General features: G+C 40.8%; 1 protein-coding gene across 2 annotated transcripts; it reads right to left on the bottom strand.

Moving 5' to 3' along the window:
- Nucleotides 1-729: 729 nt before the first annotated feature.
- NSL1 (NSL1 component of MIS12 kinetochore complex) lies at nucleotides 730-19,456 on the bottom strand. 2 transcript variants are annotated; one of them, XM_065401021.1, is made up of 6 exons: nucleotides 19,187-19,456; nucleotides 13,903-13,987; nucleotides 8,534-8,664; nucleotides 6,887-6,941; nucleotides 3,134-3,201; nucleotides 730-2,417 (listed from the first exon to the last, which is right to left on the bottom strand). In XM_065401021.1, exons 1-6 carry the CDS (start codon nucleotides 19,415-19,417, stop codon nucleotides 2,142-2,144), a joined length of 846 nt encoding a protein of 281 aa, XP_065257093.1. In that variant the 5' UTR covers nucleotides 19,418-19,456; the 3' UTR covers nucleotides 730-2,141. The 2 variants fall into 2 exon arrangements, with proteins under 2 accessions (XP_065257093.1, XP_065257092.1); XM_065401020.1 differs by lacking the exon at nucleotides 19,187-19,456 and adding an exon at nucleotides 16,936-17,014.
- Nucleotides 19,457-19,460: the final 4 nt, after the last annotated feature.

Genomic DNA, 19,460 nt, shown 5'->3' with positions numbered 1-19,460 from the left:
GTACAAATCAAACACACTGTTGGTGCTTAACTACAACTGTTAAGGAAGAAGAGCCAAAGGCTCCCTGAAACCAACTACAGACTTTCTTACGACGTTCTATTAACTTAGGAGATGCTTAGATACTAGTGATGGATGCCAGTAAAAAATCCTAAAATAAATAGTACTCACATATCGGTCTTACAAGTAGAAGAGGAGGAGTTTTATCTGCGGGGTTGAGAGAAAAGGGGCAGAAGGAACTGAGAAGAATACGTGTGGATCAATGTTTGGGTGAAGGAATGAGGTGGTTGGTCTTCTCATCCCCACCAATAAAAAAAAAAAGCACACAACCGTGCATAATGCAGGTGGATTGTGTTCTTCTTTCCCATCTATATTCTATATGCTAAAATAATCCCACCACTCTTGCGATCCCAGTCTTGGGCCTCTCAAGTAGATACTTCTTTTCATACTGAGTTATGCAGTGGTTTGGAGAGGACACATAAGAACCAGAATGGGACCAGCACCTAGGGTGTTATCGGGACTGTCCTGATGTTAGGATCCCAAGACAAAGCCCCTATTTTACCCCCTGTGCCCTGGTCCCAATTTTTCATACTTGCTATCTGGTCACCCTACTAGTACCTAAGACAAAATCTGGAAGTAGTTTCCAAAGGTAACCGACTAGAGTCACTACATATTCCAGATTAGATAGTTACTCTTGAAATGGTAAATAAACTAAATTGAGATTTCACATAGTATTTTTTAATTACAGTTTTATTTGTATAATAGCACAAATGTTTATTTACAAATATACAAGTCAAAAACAATATTTATGTACAAATTTTCAACATACAAATTCTCACTCTGTACGAAATTTATATTTATTAATCACAATATTTTAAACTCAAATTTGCCAGACATTTTTCTTAAAGATTTTCAGTCTCTGAAAGGTTAAGTGGGGCCTATTCTTTCCCTCTTACTGAGTCTCTTTGATCTGTGAAATTCTCCAATAAAGAGTAATTAAAGTTATTCAGTATGAGAAAGCACTTTACATGTTATAGAGAAAAGTTTATATTGCAAGTAATCAGAAGCCAGGAAAAAGTTATATTAATAGCTTTGACTTCTAAAACATTTAAAATATAAATTATTAAGGCAAGCTGCTCAATTTAATACTCTGCAATCTTCTAGTTATTCTGTTATAATATGAAGAAACTCAGATGTTGGATAGTTCAGCTTGATATTAATTTAATTTTACTCTACATTGATTTAAAAGTCTAGTCAAAAATATTTTACTTACAGATACATATATACACAACACTGGTTGGAGAGCCTCTAACATGAAGAAGTATCCTCTAGGGATCCCAAAGTGGTTGCACTTAGACACTTGTAGTTAAGATGACATGAAAATGCCGATATATTATAGATTACAAGACCGAAAAGGCCTGGTTTTTGTTCAAAAACTATACTACAGATAAATATATAAACATTTTATTAAAATTCCATGTTTACATAAAAACATGGATTATAAAAAAAATAAGCCAAACCCACCCAAATTTAGAATAAAAATAATTGTACTAAAAAAAAGACCAGTTTTGCAATTGCGCACAAATTTCATAAATGAAAACTATATCTGCTATACAGAGACTGATGTGTTTTAGAATTACTTTTCATCAACAATTAAAGAAACCAACAGCTATCTAGCTAGCTATATTTAAGGGAGCAATACGATAGGTTCATCCTCCAATCCTTTTATACACATGCTTTATGCATGAATAATCCAATTGGACACAATAGATCTACTCACATGCATAAAGTTGTGCACTTGTGCAAGCAACTGAAGGATCAAGACCAGAGTTTATCCCTACAATAAAATAATATAGAAAGAATTATAGGCTAATCTATAGAGTTTACTATTTTGAAGGACAGAGAAAAATTTGTGGGGATATGAGTGCACTCTGATGAACATCACTGCTAATGTACACATTTTCACGTGACTAGGATGTAACAGTAAAGAGAAAAAATATAAAAACATTAAAGGCTACACAGCCACTAAGAATTCTCTTTTTAAAAAACCTGTAATTCACGGTCAGAAAAGAACACAGTTAAACTATGCTGTGGAAATGGGGAGAGTAGATTTTCAAGCTTGAAAGTAAATGTAAGAAAAACTTTCATGTATTCAACGTAATTCTTCGTCGCAGCGGGTAGTACTTCATCTGTGGCGAATCTGTGGTTCTCTTTCTTTTCAGGATAGTATTAGAATTTTTACTGGCAGCAGTCTCTGCTGGTGTGACTTCCACTTGTGTTATAAAGCTTTGGATTTTATTTTCTTCCTTAGCCTTACAGCCAGCAAAGACTTCTTGGCGAAGCTTGCATAGTTCTAAGATGGGCTGCAAAGTTAACGCTTGGGAAAATCCCTCTGCTCTTTCTATCAATGCTGGTAGGGACTACAAAGAAAAACAAACAAACAAAGCATCTCCAATCCCAAGTTACATAATTAAACTAACATTATTCATATTAATTATGGGTAGAAAAAACATGTTAACTAGAATTTGACATCCACTAAAACCCCACCTAACACAATCTTTTGGAATTATAGTTCTGAGTTACCAACACTAACTCATAGACCAATAATAGCAAGAGTCTGCATTAGCAGCTCATGTAAAGAAATTTCAGTGCAAGTTTAAAGACTAAGCAGAAGAACATATGAACAGTTTATCAAGAATAAATATGGTGGAAATACTACAGCTCATTTCAAATTTCTTACCAAAGTGATAAAATGCCATTTAGTATATAGAGGCAGTACCATTCTTCTAAAATGATGGTTTAATCTTCCAAACACTGCAGGTACAGAAATCTTTAAATCTTTACAACACTGCGGATATTCCAAATTACAAAAATACTTCTACAGGTCTTTCACTGTGAATCTTAAAGGAAACTTAGTCCAAAGCAAGGGTTCTACTGCAATTATGTCTGATAAAGATGTAGAATCAGTAATTTTACAAATACAGGTGGAAAATTTTTGAACAAAAAGGATATATTGGCTAGTTAGAATATTTGCTTCATAAGGCTGTTTTACAGCATTGATGGAAAATGTGTTAAATGTTATGTGACAAAAATCACAATGAAAGATTTCCTCCCAACAGGCACACAGAAATCTTACCTTCATTGCTTCACTAATCTGCTTGGATGTGACCCCTGTTACTTGCCTAAGATTTGCCATGTGAGAAGCTGCAAAGAAACACAAACATCAAAAATTTTATATTCCCCCAGAATTATGAAGTGACAAAAAAAACCTTTTTTTAAAATAAAGAGCAGGAGAATATTACCAACTGTAAAAATACTTCTAAAAATGATTAAATATCTGCTTTGTTGCTTTCTAAGGCATTTTGTGATTCCAGTATTTTATGTAACAGGAAACTAAAAGAATACACTGCTTTGTAAATTTAGTGATTCCCATTAATAATAGTTTGATAGGTTATCCAGTAGCAGGGAAAAAAATAAGCAGCCCTCAGGTTTCCCGTCACTTAAAGACTGGGGCAATATATCAAGCTAGTACTGCCTCATGTCATATTGTACAACCCATTTTTCTCATTTAGCGTTTATAGAAGAATATTGTTTCCACATTCAAAGGGTTGCCACAAGCCAGTCACAGCTTTATTCACTTAGGAAAAATATACAACAAATGTTTACAAGTAATCTTCCCGCAATCCCATGAGCTGTTATTTATATACATTTGCAGATGTTGTAATTGAACTAATTTTGAACTGAACTAAAGATATTTTAAGGGCTCTGGTTCTAGGGTCTTTGAATATGAGCATACAAAATGAGAAATATTTTGCTATTTATTGCTCTTCATACTTATTACTTCTATCTGTTCACTTTTTATGCTACCTTGTGAGAAATAACCAATACGCCCCATGTTCTCAAAGTCTCCTTGACAGAAGCCTCCTAAACATTTTTAACAAGACCAGAGAAGGCTAAGTAATGGTATGCATCTTAGGATTTCTTGATAAACATGTGCAAGTAAATGTGCTCCATGAAACCACAAAGTCCAGAGGCACTTTCTATTGTTTCTTATTCACCAGTATAGATAGGCTGCTGTTTACCATACATGCAGCACAATACTTGTAAGCAACTTGTATAAAGTTAGACCTACTAACTGAAAATATAGTATGAACTTGCATAAATGTCTTTAAACTCACCTATAGCCTACATTACTCTCTAAAAACCTGGATGTGGATGGTCATTTACCAACTTCCACCCCTAAAATTACGATTCTCTGTGCTAAGTTTTATATGTTGCCATTATTATTCCTAGTCATTTATGTTGCCTAGAGGCCTCATCGAGGTGCAGACAGGAAAAGCAAGATACAAGGTCCCTGCCCCAAAGGTCTGCAACCTAAATTAGATAAACACAGGAAACAACGACAACAAGGAGGTGGTGAAGGAAGGAAGACAGTTACAACAAATAAAACCTCAAGACATGTTTATGAAGCTTAAAAGATTTCATTATATTAGACAATAAGATAGGGCAGAAGACAACAAAGGTGAAGAGGTCAGTAATGGAAAGTTAGACAAAAGTAACAGATTTGAGAGGTTTTGTTGTTGATATACAACTGGAATTGCTGCCTTCAGCATTCAGAGTTACAGTTAACCTTTCCCACTCAGCAAAACTGGAGTGATAAGTGTTACTCCAGAAAAATTAAGAACTCACTATAAACAAAATGGGAAGGTGTTCTATTAGATCAATTTGGAAAGAAGAGAGAAGTTTGGAAGAAATTAAGTTGCACAGTAGATGCAGAATGCAGGAAACACTTTCATTTTACCGTACTGTGGCAATAACAGGATGAGAGTCTCTATGTAACATTAGTTCTTGTGATCACTCTGATGAGTAGGAAAATCAAAAATTTGGAATAATTTGCAAGCTAAAATAATAGACCTATTATGCTTCTCATCAAACAGTCTACCAAAAGCAATCCTGCACTCATCTGCTATAGCAGGAAAATGAGCACTCTGTCCTGGGAAGAGTATTACTAGTGGAGACCTAATCTGATTTCCTATCCAGGTGTCAGGCAGCATAATTCAGGAATGGCAAAGGATGTTAAAAAGGCAGGATTATTCAGACCTTGGGAGGAAAAATATTTGCACAGCAATCCCTCTAACTAAAGAAAGAGCAGTGGACTATGAATGGACACTCATCCAAAAGGACAGTACATCTGCGATAGGAAGTTTTGATGACAGGATACAGAGTGATGGAAGGCTGAGCAAAGTAAGGACTCCCCCAAATTGTGAGTGAGAAGACAAAAGCAGTTACTTGAGACCCCTCTGGGTAATCAGAAACAATGGCACATTGAGTGCATTTAACATGTCACTATCGGTTAAAGTTTAGGTTTACATGGAGAGCATTATATTCCTCATTGTTCTAGACTTTCCAAAACATAGGGAAATGAAAAAAGGATATGAAAGGTATTGAGTAATCTAAACATTTTTGGTTTCTGGCCACTGCACTTACTAAACTGGAATGCATTAACTTCCCAGAGACTATGCAAATACTAAAATTCTGCACAAACGACGTGCTTTTTGTTAATAACTTGCTGTTGCTTTGTTTAAAAAGAGCAACAACAAAATAAAGACTGCCGATGTTCCAGAAGTTAATCCATGCTTAAACCTGCAGATGTGGACACTAACCCCACCACTGAAAAAAACCTCAACTATGAAGTGAAGTTCTTTACAGTGCCTGCTGGCACCTTAGCTACAAAAACTGGCATTCCTCAGAGCAGTCTCCTCTCAGTTACAAAAAGGAAACATTGCCTAAAGTAAAGTCAGATCAGCAATTTGAGAATTGAAAGCTTCTATCAAAACTTCCCCTCAGTTCTAGTTAATGTTTCTATTTGTTTCAATATTTTTATATTGTGTGAATGACATTGCGCCGCCAAAGCACACTGAGGACCTTGTAACCACAAGGTATGATTTACTGCATTCAAAATGCTAGAAATAAACCAACACGCTTTTAAAATAGGGTAGTGAAGATAATCCAGCTTGTAAAGACAAGCCTTGAAAGACTGCATCCTACTCATGGCCCTTAATGTTTTATTTTTTCTTAACTGTAAGTTCCTTAGGACAGAGACAGTGTCCTGTTTAGAAAGTACCTAGTAAACTTAGGACACTGATTAAATAGTTAGTTTCTGCTTTAACAGTTACAATTTATATTTCATGTGTCCCATTGATGTTGTACTTTAAAAGGTGACATGAGTGTTTATTATAATTTTTAAGAAGAAAATCAACTCTGTGCCACTCAGTACTGAATGATAAAAGCATGTCCAAAAATGTGTACTTTATGCTTCTTTCCCAGGTCAGCCAGTTCTTAGCAATTGCTTGCCTACTGACTGATGTTGAGAACCAAGTGGTATTCTCATAAGACATGAATAGGAACACAGGAATTGCCATAAATGGATGAAGCCAGTGATTCATCGAGTTTGGTATCTTGTCTACAACAGTAGACAGAGGAAGAAACTCTGCCCCAGACAGTTATTGGATAACCTGGCCCACAGAAAATATTTGCCAAACCCCCATCATTTGTTAGTGGCTGATTTTTGCCCTGAAGCACAGCCTGTAATAGCAAGAAGGTTCAGGACAAGAGAACTAGATGTGTGCAAATAAAGCAATGTAACAGTATGCTCAGCTACCACAAGGCTCTATGTCTGCACAGTTACATCCAGAATAGAAGTGTATTCAAATAACCAAGTTCTCGCTCGTATAACTATGCCAACAGAATGAACAGGTTAAAAATCTTTGTCTGAAAGTCACACTTGAAAGAGAACAATTTTATTGGCGTTTCTTAAAAAATTTGCATTCGGTGATTCCGTTAGGTAATGTTATCTCTATACATTTGCATTGTCATGACAAACACTTACCTTGAGAGGGCTCAGGCTTTATCTCTTTTTGCTTTACGACAGGCTGATAGAGCTTCTGCATACACAAAAATAAATTCAAAATATTTTTCACTCTGAAATATTTCCTTGGTTTAAGTAGTGTCTTAATCTATGTTTTTCACAGTACCTAGCACAATGGGTTACTACTGTAATAAAAATGGTTAGTGGGATTAGTGCTCTACATCCAATACAGAGAACTGCTAGAAAGAGTGATCTAATTAGCTCTGTCTGCCCATTTCTTATTTAAATGTATATAAACACCATATTAAGCTTTATTTTGCCAAACTCTAAACTCAGTTGTTAGTGCAGAGGAAAGCAAGATTTTTAGCTGAAATCTAGATATTTTGGGAGAAGCATTGCCATCTGCTACATGATTTATGAAACAGAACTGCAGAGCAACTCTTAGGGAACCCTTCATGGAGCCTGGACAAACTTGGAACAAAGGGAACATTTATACAGAAAGCTATTAATATGGCCAATCACTGTCAGTTTCCGCTATTCTATCTTTGCAGGTATTTGTGTATGAATAAGAACATTCTCCCTCAAAATTCAGGTTCTCCTGCTGTTTTGACCATGCCATGAATCTTGTGATCTGACATCAAGTAGATGTAGCAGAAATGAATGTAATAGTAGATTCAGCATTATGATTTTACTTCAGGCTGAGTGATGAGCAAGGATAGGCTATGAGGGAGGAAAGAAACTTATTTCAATACCAACATCTTCAACAGTTAGAAAATGTTTTTAGTTTTTATAATACAAGGGAAAGGCGAGTAACATTTATATTCAAGTCTGACCCATAAAATATTTTCTCCACTACAAGTCACCTCTCAAAATTGTGAGCAGACCAGGATAAGAGAGTCACTTCTTTCTGTCATTAGTCACTATTGGAACAAAATTCTTGTGGCTCACACACTTTGTTAGCAAGTCTGGAAATACAGAAGGCAACAGTCCCAACTGAGGGAAGTATACAACTTGCACTGCTCAAGCATTTTTAATGGATTGACTTGAAGATCCTTAAAGGAGGCAGCCTTCCTTTGGCAGATGTACGGAGATTGACACACTTGTGCAGAGCAGGTGTAGCTGTTCTTCAGGAGGAGTGTTTTTTGGACAAAAAAGTGTAAGGAAGCCCTGGAACTTCATTGTTATGGGCTATTATATGAAGCCACTGCCTTGAGAGACATATATTGAGACAGTGGTGGTAGTGGGAGTTGTGCTGCCCATGAGGACTCCTTACAGCCAAAGATGAGGAAAATATAAAAAACGATTGCTCAAAAGTGGTTGAAAGTGTGATGTATAGTGATGCCACATTTTAACAACTCTGTAATTTTTGCTGAACAATTTAGGTAGAACAGAATAATCTAATTAGTATTACTGCAAAATCTGAAAGGACCATCAGTAACAAAAGCAAGAGGAGAGGTCTCTTGGGGGAAATTACTTTAGGACTACCGTAAATCATAATTAACATTCACTTTGTAACCTGAAAACATTAACTATTGCAAAAAAAAAAAAAATCAAAAAAAAAAAATCGAACAATCTTGCTGCATATCTCAGCAAAGATTTAATAGTAGAGTGTGATAAAGTCTTATTACTAAGACTTCATCTTTACAAAGTCCAAATCAAGATCCTTACCAACATTTCTTGCTCTGCTTTCATGGTTTTGATTACATGTACTAATATCTTTCTGGGACACTGCTTACGCTTCGTAGCTGTCTCTACTATAAGTTCATCAAACTGATCTTCGAGGATTTTGATGTCAGAACCTAAATTCACAAGAAAAACAAGGTGACATAGTACACACAGTTATTTTAAGAGTGTCTTTAAAAAATACTAAAATTATTACAGGAAACTAAAGAAAAATAAAGCAAAACGTTGGTCAGTCCTTCCCCCTAACAGCAGGCATTAAAATTTCTCATGGCAATTAGTCTCCTTATCCCCTGTTTCAGGGTAGCTGGCTCAACAGGTGTTATTTGTACCGGAACAGTGCTTAGAGAACCCAATCAGGGATCAGGCCCCACTGCGCTAGGCACTGTACAAATGTAAAATGAAAAGATGATCTCTATCCCAAACTGCTTACAATCTAAGTAAATTTAGTTAGTTACAGAGAGAGGGTGGGGTCAGGTTTGTGTTTCCTGTTTTTTGGAGAAGTTAGCATCCATCAGCCTAAATCATGTAAAGTGAGCCTACATGAGGGATGCCCCATCCCCTCATAATGTATACAATACAGTGACACCATACTGAAAGTGTAAAGCTGCTAAAGGTACATGTGCTAAGTGCTCAGATTCCACACTGAATATTGCTATTCTTCACTAAATAGAGATTGATTCACAGACAGACATGACGTGGGACTGTCCAAAAGTAACTGCTTTCTAGAACTCTAAGACTGAAAGTCAGCTTAATATTATAACTGCATCTCACACATGATACTAATTTCCTGGATGCCTTGAATCCTTCTGAGAAGCTTCAGATTTATGAGAGCATTGGTTGTTGTTAAGAGATGGGCTACACATATTTTAGTTTTATACTAGTATAACTATTTCAGTCAAGGCTGGGATTTTATTCCAAAGTAGTTATAGCAAGGCAACCCCTAGTTATTCCCTTTTGCGAGTAAGCTAGCCTAATGTAAGCTCCTTTATACCACTATAATTGCATCCACCTAGGGGGATTGTTCTGCTATAACTATACTAGTATAGTTAACACAGTACAACTTCTGTGAGTAGACAAGTCCTAAGATGCTAGTTCTCATCAGCTCCCTTCAGCAAAGATAGTATATGTTGGAGCAACAAGCTATTAGAAGTGACTACTGATCCAAAGCCCATTAAACCCAATGGAAAAACTTCCATGGACTTCAGTGGGCATTGAATCAGGCCCTCAAGCTTGACAAGTATTTTGTCAGATCTACTAAACTCCATTACTTTAATATTTGTGGCAGCCTTTTCAGACATGTATTCAGCCTGAAGACACATACTAGACTTCAGACAAACTTTGCACTCCTTGAGAATTATTACAAGGTGTGCCGTAACTATACTGTGACTTAGAACAAAAGCTGGCTATTTTGAGACAATGCTCTTCTTCCAGCAGTAATGGCTGCTATTCTTCACTACATTTAAAAAAAAATAATTACATTTTCTGAGGGACTGAAGGGTGGTAATCCTGACACTGAGCTATGCAATGAAAAATATAAAAAAATATATTTTACCTCTGTACTCATACAGACACCACACACTTATGAGTTGATCTTTCTGTAATACATAATTTTTTTTTCCTAAGAGCAAATTCTTAAAAGTATCAGACAAAATATGCAAGGCATTTTTCCTTTGGCTGTAAAGTAAGGAGAGAAGTATTATGTGAGTTGTGTTTGCAGTATGTGTCTCCTATAATAAGTTCTTAGCTTCTCAAATATTGCAATTAAACTTGACAATTTTTAAAACTAAATACTATTAGATTTGTCTGAGGTTTCAAACAAACTTTAACCAGCTGTCTATGTTATTTAAAGTCATATCATCTATCATTACACACTATAAAAACTAGTTACCCTAACCCCATTTCCTTCTGTTTTGTAACAGTTACATTCCTGTATTCTAGAATGCATGTGAGCCAAAGGCTAAGAACATTAGATGTTAGTGTATTAGGGAAAAATGGATATTCAGCACCCTCTACTGGTCAATCTGTGCAGCATCAGTGGATGTGGAAGAAATGCCAATAGGCAAAACAATAGAGTTGGGTGGGAAACTGTTTTCCCATTCCATGAAAATGTATGAGATTTCAAAATATTTCCTGTTCTGCACTGGGACAAAACCAAGTCCTTCCAAACATTTTCACAAAATAACCGACACCTCCCCGTCAGGCGAGTGCCCTGACCACCAGGCTGACGACTATTTGGGGTACCAGAGGGAATTCCTCTTTCAATCTTTCTGGTTGGAACTGTTCTACTTTGGCTATATAATCCGTTTGTCTCTGGTACAATATGTACTTATTTATAGAAAGTGGAATAGCTCTAAATCCGACCCTGAAGTTTTGATTTGTTGAGAGCAAACAACCAATGTTGTGCTCTAACCTTGTTTTCCCATCAAAATAAGTGGGTTATTTACACATACACACAATTCACAAGACTTATAAAATAAGAATTTTTGTAACAGATTTTGCACAACTGTAATGAAAATCAATAGTTTACATTTTAAAATAAATATTTTTCCTAGAAGTGTATTAACTGCAAACTTAAATGCTGAGCTGAGTACTTCTGGCATGTTTCCACTGATATTCCAATAAGAAACTAAAATTGACATTAGTTCAAAATGATCCAAAGTGGGTAAGAATTTTCAGATTTTTTTTTTTAATTCAAACTTTTTGTTTGATTTTTTTTTAAAACAGGGAAAAAGTTTTCCATAAAGAAAAATGTATTCCAATAAAAAGTGATCCACATTAAAATAGAAACAAAAATATCCTTCCATAAAGAAAGTTTCCAAGATGATGCAAACTTGAAAAATACTAGTTTTACAATGGTTTAAGTCAGGACTCTCTAAAACAGAATCCATTTTCTCAGATCCAAACTTTCTGCCAAGAGGTAGTGATTCTGGAACATAGCTTGGAGTGTTTCCTCAGCCTAGGTCATCAGTTGCAGAGTTTATAGAGCTTGCTGACCAAGCAGCAGCTCAGGGAACTCTTCTTCCACATTCAAGTCCATACCTGTGTTTTCAATTTCACTCAACCAAGGGTAGCAGTTGCATGTGAGGAAGAATACCTGACACTCACTAACAGGTATATGCAACCAAACCACACTGACTGTTTTCTGTGAACACTAGAGGATACTAAGAATCCCCATTATTACAAATTAAAAGATATTAAAAGCAGTAACTGCATGTGACAGGGTGGACTAGGCCCAGAGGCCCCCTGCTGGAGGCCTTGTGATCCTGCCACATCCCACCCCAGAAAAGGGCAGTAGAGAGGTCCTCCAAGCTGCCTAGAATGGCTGTGTGGGAAGCAGCCACTCAGGGTCCAACAGGTCAGTATAAGAAGAACTGCAGGGCCACAGCAAGTTCAGTTCCTTGCTGGAGCTGTAGGAGTGTGGATAGTGTGTGGCTGGCTGATAGAGCTATAGGACCTCGGATGAGGTAGTGCTGCCAGAAGCCAGGGAGAGCTAGAAGGAGCCCTGAGCTGATTGTAGGGACTCCATCAGGACAAGGTCCTGACATAAGGGTGAAGACGGCACAGGGCCGTGGAAAAGTGGCCCAGGGAATCAGAGCAGCAGCGTGACTTAGGGCAGGACTACACTACAGCCGGGATCAAGGCTCTGAGATTGATCCACTGGCGGTTAATTTTAGTGAAGACCCACCAAATCGACAGCAGATCGCTCTCCAGTCGACTCCTGTACTCTTTGACGAGAAGAGCAAGGCAAGTAGACAAGAGAATTTCTCCCGCCGACCCCCCACGGTAACTTGACCTAAGGTACATATTCACGTAGCTGGAATTGCAGTAGTGTAGACATAGCCTTAGATAAAGGGACACAGCAGATAACTATCTACAGGATCCCTGGCTGGTACCTGGAGTAGTGGCCACCCCTTCCCCCCCCCCCCCCCCACACACACACAGCCACTGGGGGAAGCAGCTTCGACAGTGAGGCACCCCAGAGAGGGGAACTAAATTATAGTGACCCAGCTGGAGAGCTGTAGCCAGGAAACCCCAAGAGGGTGAAGACACTGCCTCCAGGGAAGGAGCCCTGAGGCACTGCTCTACTCCGGAGCAGGGACAAACAGAGACATGAGAGGGCACTGAGAGAGGCCCCTGTTGGACATGTACCCCAAAAGGGGTTTGTGTTGCTTTTATCTCTCAGACAGAATATGTATGACTTGGGTGGATGGCTGAGTCAGTGAAGACCCACCACAAACTGAAAGAGTGCAGGCACTTGCACTCAGCTAGGGGGTGCTCGCAAGAGGTGAGTGCAACACTGTTACACTGCAAAATAAACATTTTTCCCATTCATCTATTCATTACACCCACTCTTGTGTCTCTGGATATAATCAAGAATGCCAATCCCTGTGATGTAAACATACTTTTCTCACAAGAACTGGCTTGAGATACCACCAAACAATATCAAGATAGTATAGGAAATTACAGTAGTACTACCTAACATCAATTTAGCTCCTCTAGGATGCACAGGGAATTTAGCTTGTCGTTAATCTTTGGCTGGTAGTTTTACAGGGGTGGGACTTTCATTACTTTGCATCCATTGAAAACTCTATTATATGTTAACTGTTACTCTATTTCTCTTCTTACTATCATTGTGAGGGAGTTACATCATAGGCTGGGGTGTCATGATTTAAAAAAATTGCAAAGTAAAAAAAAGGTTGTGAGTTTACTAGGAAGAACATTAGTTTCATTTTTTTGTTAAATCTGATTTATTTCTTATTAAAGCTTTAAAAATAATATCCCTTCCATTTGTCCTATTCAATTCAGATAGTAAAAATAAGAGAAGAAACAAGACTAAGTGAATGGGACTGTAACAAGTGATCATGTAAAATGATTATTTTTTCAAACTAAATCTTATTTTGTAAATATTGCACTAGTCCTTTTGTTATGAACCCTTCTGCAGGATAATTACCCTGGGCATTGGTTATATAAACTTCTTTACTTTGAAATGTCATTTACCTATTTATAAATCACCCATCATCTTGATAACTGAGTATCGAACAAAGCTGAAGTCATAAGTATCAGAACAAATTGAGTTCTCAAACACCCCGTTTGTTTCCAGGTCACAGGGGTACAGGAATTTATATGTTCAAGGATTATTTTTCCTCCTTTAATTTATATATGGAGGTTGTTTTAGGGGAAAGGTTTTATTGAAAAGGTGTAACTCATTAATCTGAACACACACAGGCTTGGGTTCAGTCTGATCTTTTCCCTCGGCATCACATATATTAGCAACAACAGGAGGAACAATTGCTTGATTAATATGTTAAGTGCTTAGACTAAAGTGAAAACATTATTAAAAACCAAACACACACCATTCTGAAGCTCAGCTTCATCTGAAGTTTCCTGCCATGGGTGTCCATTAATGGTAATATTCTCTTGAACTGATGTTTCAAAGTTCTGTAAGAAATTCAGAACAATCAAAATATTTGAAATAATATGCTTTCTAGCCTACCAATGTAATATAACACAGCTGACAACTGAATTTAAAGAGCTTGTTCAGCATTTTCATTCAGGCAAGGACTCCATCCATGTTCCCTTGAGTTATTTTGTGTGTGAGACCCCCCCACGTGGTACCTTAACACAAGTTTAAAAACACATGAATGTGGTCTCTTGGTTTAGGATGGTCATTTGTTCCAAACATCCAGGAAGAGGGGACTGACTGGCAAGAAAAAACTGAAAGACAGTAGAAGGAAAGGATAATGGGAAGGGAAGTATGAGAGCATGCTGTAGCCCATCCCCCTGTCTGGCAGGGGCAGAAGCTGCTGCAGAGTAAGGAGAAGTGCTGGCCTCCTCTCCTGGGCTTAGTGAGGATAAGGAGGGAAGCCATGCAGCTACCTTTGTCTATAGCAGGGGTTCTCAAACTGGGAGTCGGGATCCCTCAGGGGGTAGTGAGATTATTACATAGGGTGTTGCAAGCTGTCAACCTCCACCCCAAACTCCGCTTTGCCTCCAGCATTTATAATGGTGTTTAATATATTAAAAAGTGTTTTTAATTTATAAGGGGGGGGTGTCATACTCAGTGGCTTGCTATGTGAAAGGGGTCACCAGAACAAAAGTTTCAGAACCACTGGTCTATAGGTTATCCTACACTTTCGATTATAAGATCATCTTTTCAGTTGCACATAAGTTTGCCAAACAAGCTGTCTGAAATGAAAGTTTTCATTCCAGGTGTCTGACTCAGGCTGAATTTTTTGATATGTTTCAGCTAAAATGGTTCAGTCATTTCCAAGAACGAGGTTAAGGAAAAATATATGCTTTGTCCATCTTTTTTTTAAAAAAAGCATCAACTGTTTTGTTGAGCTTTGGCACAGAATATTTGGTAGGTAGGTAACCATGGTGTCAGGGACATATCTTTTGCTATTCCTTTGAAAATCCAATCAAATCCAGCCAAATTACAGTTTGTACAACCTTAAATTGGCCCACTTGCGCATATGCGTTATGATACAGCCATTAGTTACAGGATCCCCTACTTTACACAGAGCCCCTCTCTCGTTCCCTGCACAGAATGGATGGTGCACACTAAATGGGTAGCTTTTAATCTTCATCATTCAAAGTGTGCCCCTCAGCCTTGTTTACTGCACACCATCCAAACACTGCATTGAATACAGAATAAATTAATGTCCTCCTGGGCTTTTCTATGGTGCTCTCACCATAGTAATTTAGCTCTTCACACACATCTTCACACAGCATTATCATCCCCTTTTTACATATATAGGTCTAAGGTACAGAAATTAAAGCCCAAGGGATCAACTAATTTTGGGTGCCCAAACTGAGAAACCTAGGACCTAATTTTTATAGCACTTTATATGGTCGGAACAGAACTCCCACTGATCTCAGTTGTAGTTCTGAGTGCTTGATACTTCTTCAAATCCAACTCTTGATGTCGGAAGTTGGGTATCCAGAAAATGAGCAACAAATTAGTGCCCACCTGTGAAAAGTTTGGTTTAAGTGTCTTGCCCGGCATGACGTAGGAACTATGTGACAGACATAGGGGGTTCACAGGACCCTCCTTTCTCTTCCTGCAGCCCTCTGCCACATTCACTACACACCTTACATTTCTGCAACAAATGGGGGATGAGGTGTCATTCATTATGCAACCCTGATTCATTCCCAGAGCACAGTCCATCCCATGCACTGAATGAGATGGGGTCCTGTAGAAAAATTAGTATATGTTCATATGATAGACTGTATCATAATGTATACACACAAGAGTAGAGCCCTACAATAGGACCCAACAAGTGTCAGGTCTGGGTCTAGCTGGGTAAGAAAAAAACAGACCCTCTTGGACTCAGTCCAGGTTGGCTCTCCTCCTCCTGCCAGTGGGGCTGGTACATTGGCAGCTGCATGCCCTGCTCTTGCTGCCACATTACTGCACAGCATATGCTGCAGAGTGAGTATGCCAAGGAGTTGAAACCCCTCATGTTCTGCCGCACAGCAAGGAGTGGTGGACAGCAGGAGCAGGGCACACCGCTGTGCTGACCCCACAGGCAGAAGTGGGCAGTGGTGGCAGCGCTGACTTGGGTTTGGAGGGGAAGGGTTGGGGTCAGGTCAGAACACTATTTGACCTTCTTGGGTTCAGGTTGGCTGTGCTTGGGTCCAATTTTTAGGCCTGAGCAGAAGTCTACACAAAGAGGGCTGAATCAGAGAGAGGAAAGATGGTCAACAGGTGCTAGCCTCAAACCAAGCAAGCATGATGGGTTGCACAGACAACCTTAATTCTAGCATTACCTAATTTCTGAGCGCTTGACTTTGCTATCTTAATGTTCTTTTAATGTAGTGTTATTAATAAGCCATAGAAGATAGGTATGAAGAAGCTCATTCAGAACCCATACAAATTCAACAATGAAGCCAGGTTTTCTTTTCCATGTGAGACAATTACAAATTCTCACGTCTAAAGAAGATTGCTTCTGTTGTGGAGGTTGGGTACTGGCCACTTCTTTATGGTCTATGACAGCGGTTCTCAACTGGGGTCCGTGGCCCCCTGGGGGTCCATGAGCCCTTTTATAAGGGAAGCGGGGCCCCACCACTGAAGTAGGGGGCACCCCCCGCAGGGTTGAAGCCGGGAGCGGCACAGGGCTGAAACCCCGAGCTCTCCTCTCCCCCCACCTGAAGTCGGAGCAGCAGGGAGCTGAAACCTCAAGCTCCGCCTCCTCCCCCCGCTGAGGCCGGGAGTAGTGGGGCTGAAGTCCTGATGCAGGCAGAAGCCCTGAGCCCATGGGCAGAGTTGAGGGGGCACAAGTGTGTTGCCCTCCCCCCAAAAACTGTAGTGCCTTACCCAGAGTGGGGCAGGTTCTTCCCCCCCCCCCCCTCCTCCTCTCTGTCAGCTCCTCTCAGGCCCCACCCACCTTCTGGCCAGATCCTAGGCGGGAAGCCGGAGCCAGGCAGTGTGGGGCAGCTGCTCCTCTGGCTGGTGGTGCCATGAAGTGGGCAGCCGTGGCATTCCCCTGTCTGCTGCTGGTGCCCAGGGTTGCGGCTCTTTCTCAGCTCCCAGCCCACTTTGACTGCTCACGCAGCTTGTCAGCTGCCCATGCGGGGAGCCAGCTCCGGGGCAGGCAGAGCCCTCGGGGAGCAGCAACCGGCACACAGCCCCAGACAGGTGGGTGGCCTGCTGAGGTGAGTCAGGGTGTGGAGGTGGCACTCCCTTCATGGACCTCACTGTGCGGAGCTGGCCCCAGTCCTGCCGGCCCCTGCCTCCCCAAAATAGAAGTCAAACAACGCCTATGCCCAAGGGTCCCACCTCTGGCCCAGAGCTCTGAGTCCCCCCTTGCCCCCTGGAGTGTTTATAGCATGTTGGGGGGGGGGGGGAGGAGAAATCTCAGAAAGAAAAAGGTTGAGAACTCCTGGTCTATGACATTTTTCAGAACATGAAAACCACAAAAATAAAAAAAGCTGGATGGTTTTTCTGCTTCATTAACCTATTTAAGGGGATACCAGCAATGTAGACTAGAGTAAAAAAAAAAAAAAAAGTGAGTTAAATTAGTTTCAGGTACTAGCTGTTCCCCTGTATTCTTCTGACAAGTTTTTAGGGACTTGCAATCACATTCTCCTTTTTTTCTTTGTTCTTTTCCTGTCCCTGCATGAAAGACCCATAGAAGCAATAGGGGAAACAAGACCAATCCCCAATCCTGAAATGTGAGCCACACAGGCAGATTCCTGAGCATGTTTGGAGCCCCAAAGAAGTCAATGGTCTCTGTTTCAGAGTAGCAACCGTGTTAGTCAGTATCCGCAAAAAGAACAGGAGTACCTGTGGCACCTTAGGCCTGGTCTACACTACCCCCCAAATTCGAACTAAGGTACGCAACTTCAGCTACGTGAATAACGTAGCTGAAGTCGACATACCTTAGTTCGAACTTACCGCGGTTCAGACGCGGTCCACACGCGGCAGGCAGGCTCCCCGTCGACTCCGCGGTACTCCTCTCGCCGAGCTAGAGTACCGCAGTCGACGGCGAGCGCTTCCGGGATCGATTTATCGCGTCCAGACCAGCCGCGATAAATCGAACCCAGAACTTCGATTCCCAGCCGCCGAACTAGCGGCTGGGTGTAGACCTGGCCCAAGAGACTAACAAATTTATTTGAGCCCACAAAAGCTTATGCTCAAATAAATTTGTTAGTCTCTAAGGTGCCACAAGTACTCCTGTTCTTTTTAATGGTCTCTGTGTGCACACAACTTGTTGGACGGCAGGATCAGGGCCTAATTGACTGCACAGGAATAACACTGACAGTGACTATACACAAAGCACATTAAAATGTACAAGACAAAGGCTGAAACACAGAGACATTTCCCCCTCTAGTCTTTAAAAGCAGCTGAGATCAAGGGATGCAAAGCACTGAAGCAGTGCCTAGTATTATCATCGTTCTTAGATTAGAATCAAAATGGAGTTGACAAATTTAAGAGTTGGTCCGAAATCAACAAGATGAAGTGGTCAAGACAGGTGTGAAGTACTACACTTAGAAAGAAAAAAATCAAACGCACAACTACAAAATTGCAATAGGTGGTGGTTCTGCTGTAAAGGACCTAGGAGTTATGGTAGATCACCAATTGAGCGAGAGTCAACAATGTCATACAGTTGCAAAAAATGCTAATATTCTGGGGTGCATTATAATAGGAGTGTTGTATGGAAGGGTAGGTCTACACTATCGCTTAAGTCAATTTAACATATGTCGCTCAGGGGTGTGAAAAAGACACCCCACGTAATACAAGTTACAACAACCTAAGCGCTGTTCATACCAGTGCTATGTTGGCAGGAGGCGCTCTCCCACTGACATAGTTTTCACCTCTCGCAGAGGTGCAGTAATTATGCTGATGGGAGAGCGCTCTCCTGTCAGCATAGAGCGTCTTCACCAGACATGCTACAGTGCTGAGGTGGACGTTTAATTGCGGGACTGTGGCCCTTGGTACCCTCCGGGCTGGCTGAGGCCTCGGCCTCACCAGGGGCATCTGCCAGCCTCTTGGCTTTGCCCGAGGGGATGGGGCGAGGCTCTAGTCTCTACGCCGGGGGTCGGGGCAGCCCCAGCCCCACTTTAAGACGGGCCCAGCCTCCCCCACCCGAGCGGGCGCAGCATGCGGCTCCCGTTCACCCCCGCGGCGGCTCTTACCCACAGCGCGTCCCGCAGCGCCCGCTCCCGGCTCTCGGCCCCGAGCTCGCCGGGCTGCCCGTCCGCCAGCGCCCGCACGTACGGGGCGCACAGCCCCAGCACCTCGCCCACCCAGCGCTTCGAGCAGCAGCGGACGCGCGTTTCCCGGAGGGCCGGGGAGGGCGGCCGCGGCTGCGGCTCCGGCCCCTTCGCCGCCTCCATCGCTCTTGGCCGGGCCGGGCTTGCCGCCATTTCCCGCTTTCCAAACCGCCGGAAGCGGAACCCGCCCGAGCCC

This window comes from Emys orbicularis, chromosome 3 (assembly GCF_028017835.1).
Source record: "Emys orbicularis isolate rEmyOrb1 chromosome 3, rEmyOrb1.hap1, whole genome shotgun sequence".
In the NCBI taxonomy this organism is placed as follows: domain Eukaryota; kingdom Metazoa; phylum Chordata; order Testudines; family Emydidae; genus Emys; species Emys orbicularis.
Note: the sequence above shows the minus strand (reverse complement) of the source record. Positions and strands in the feature narration are given on the sequence as shown.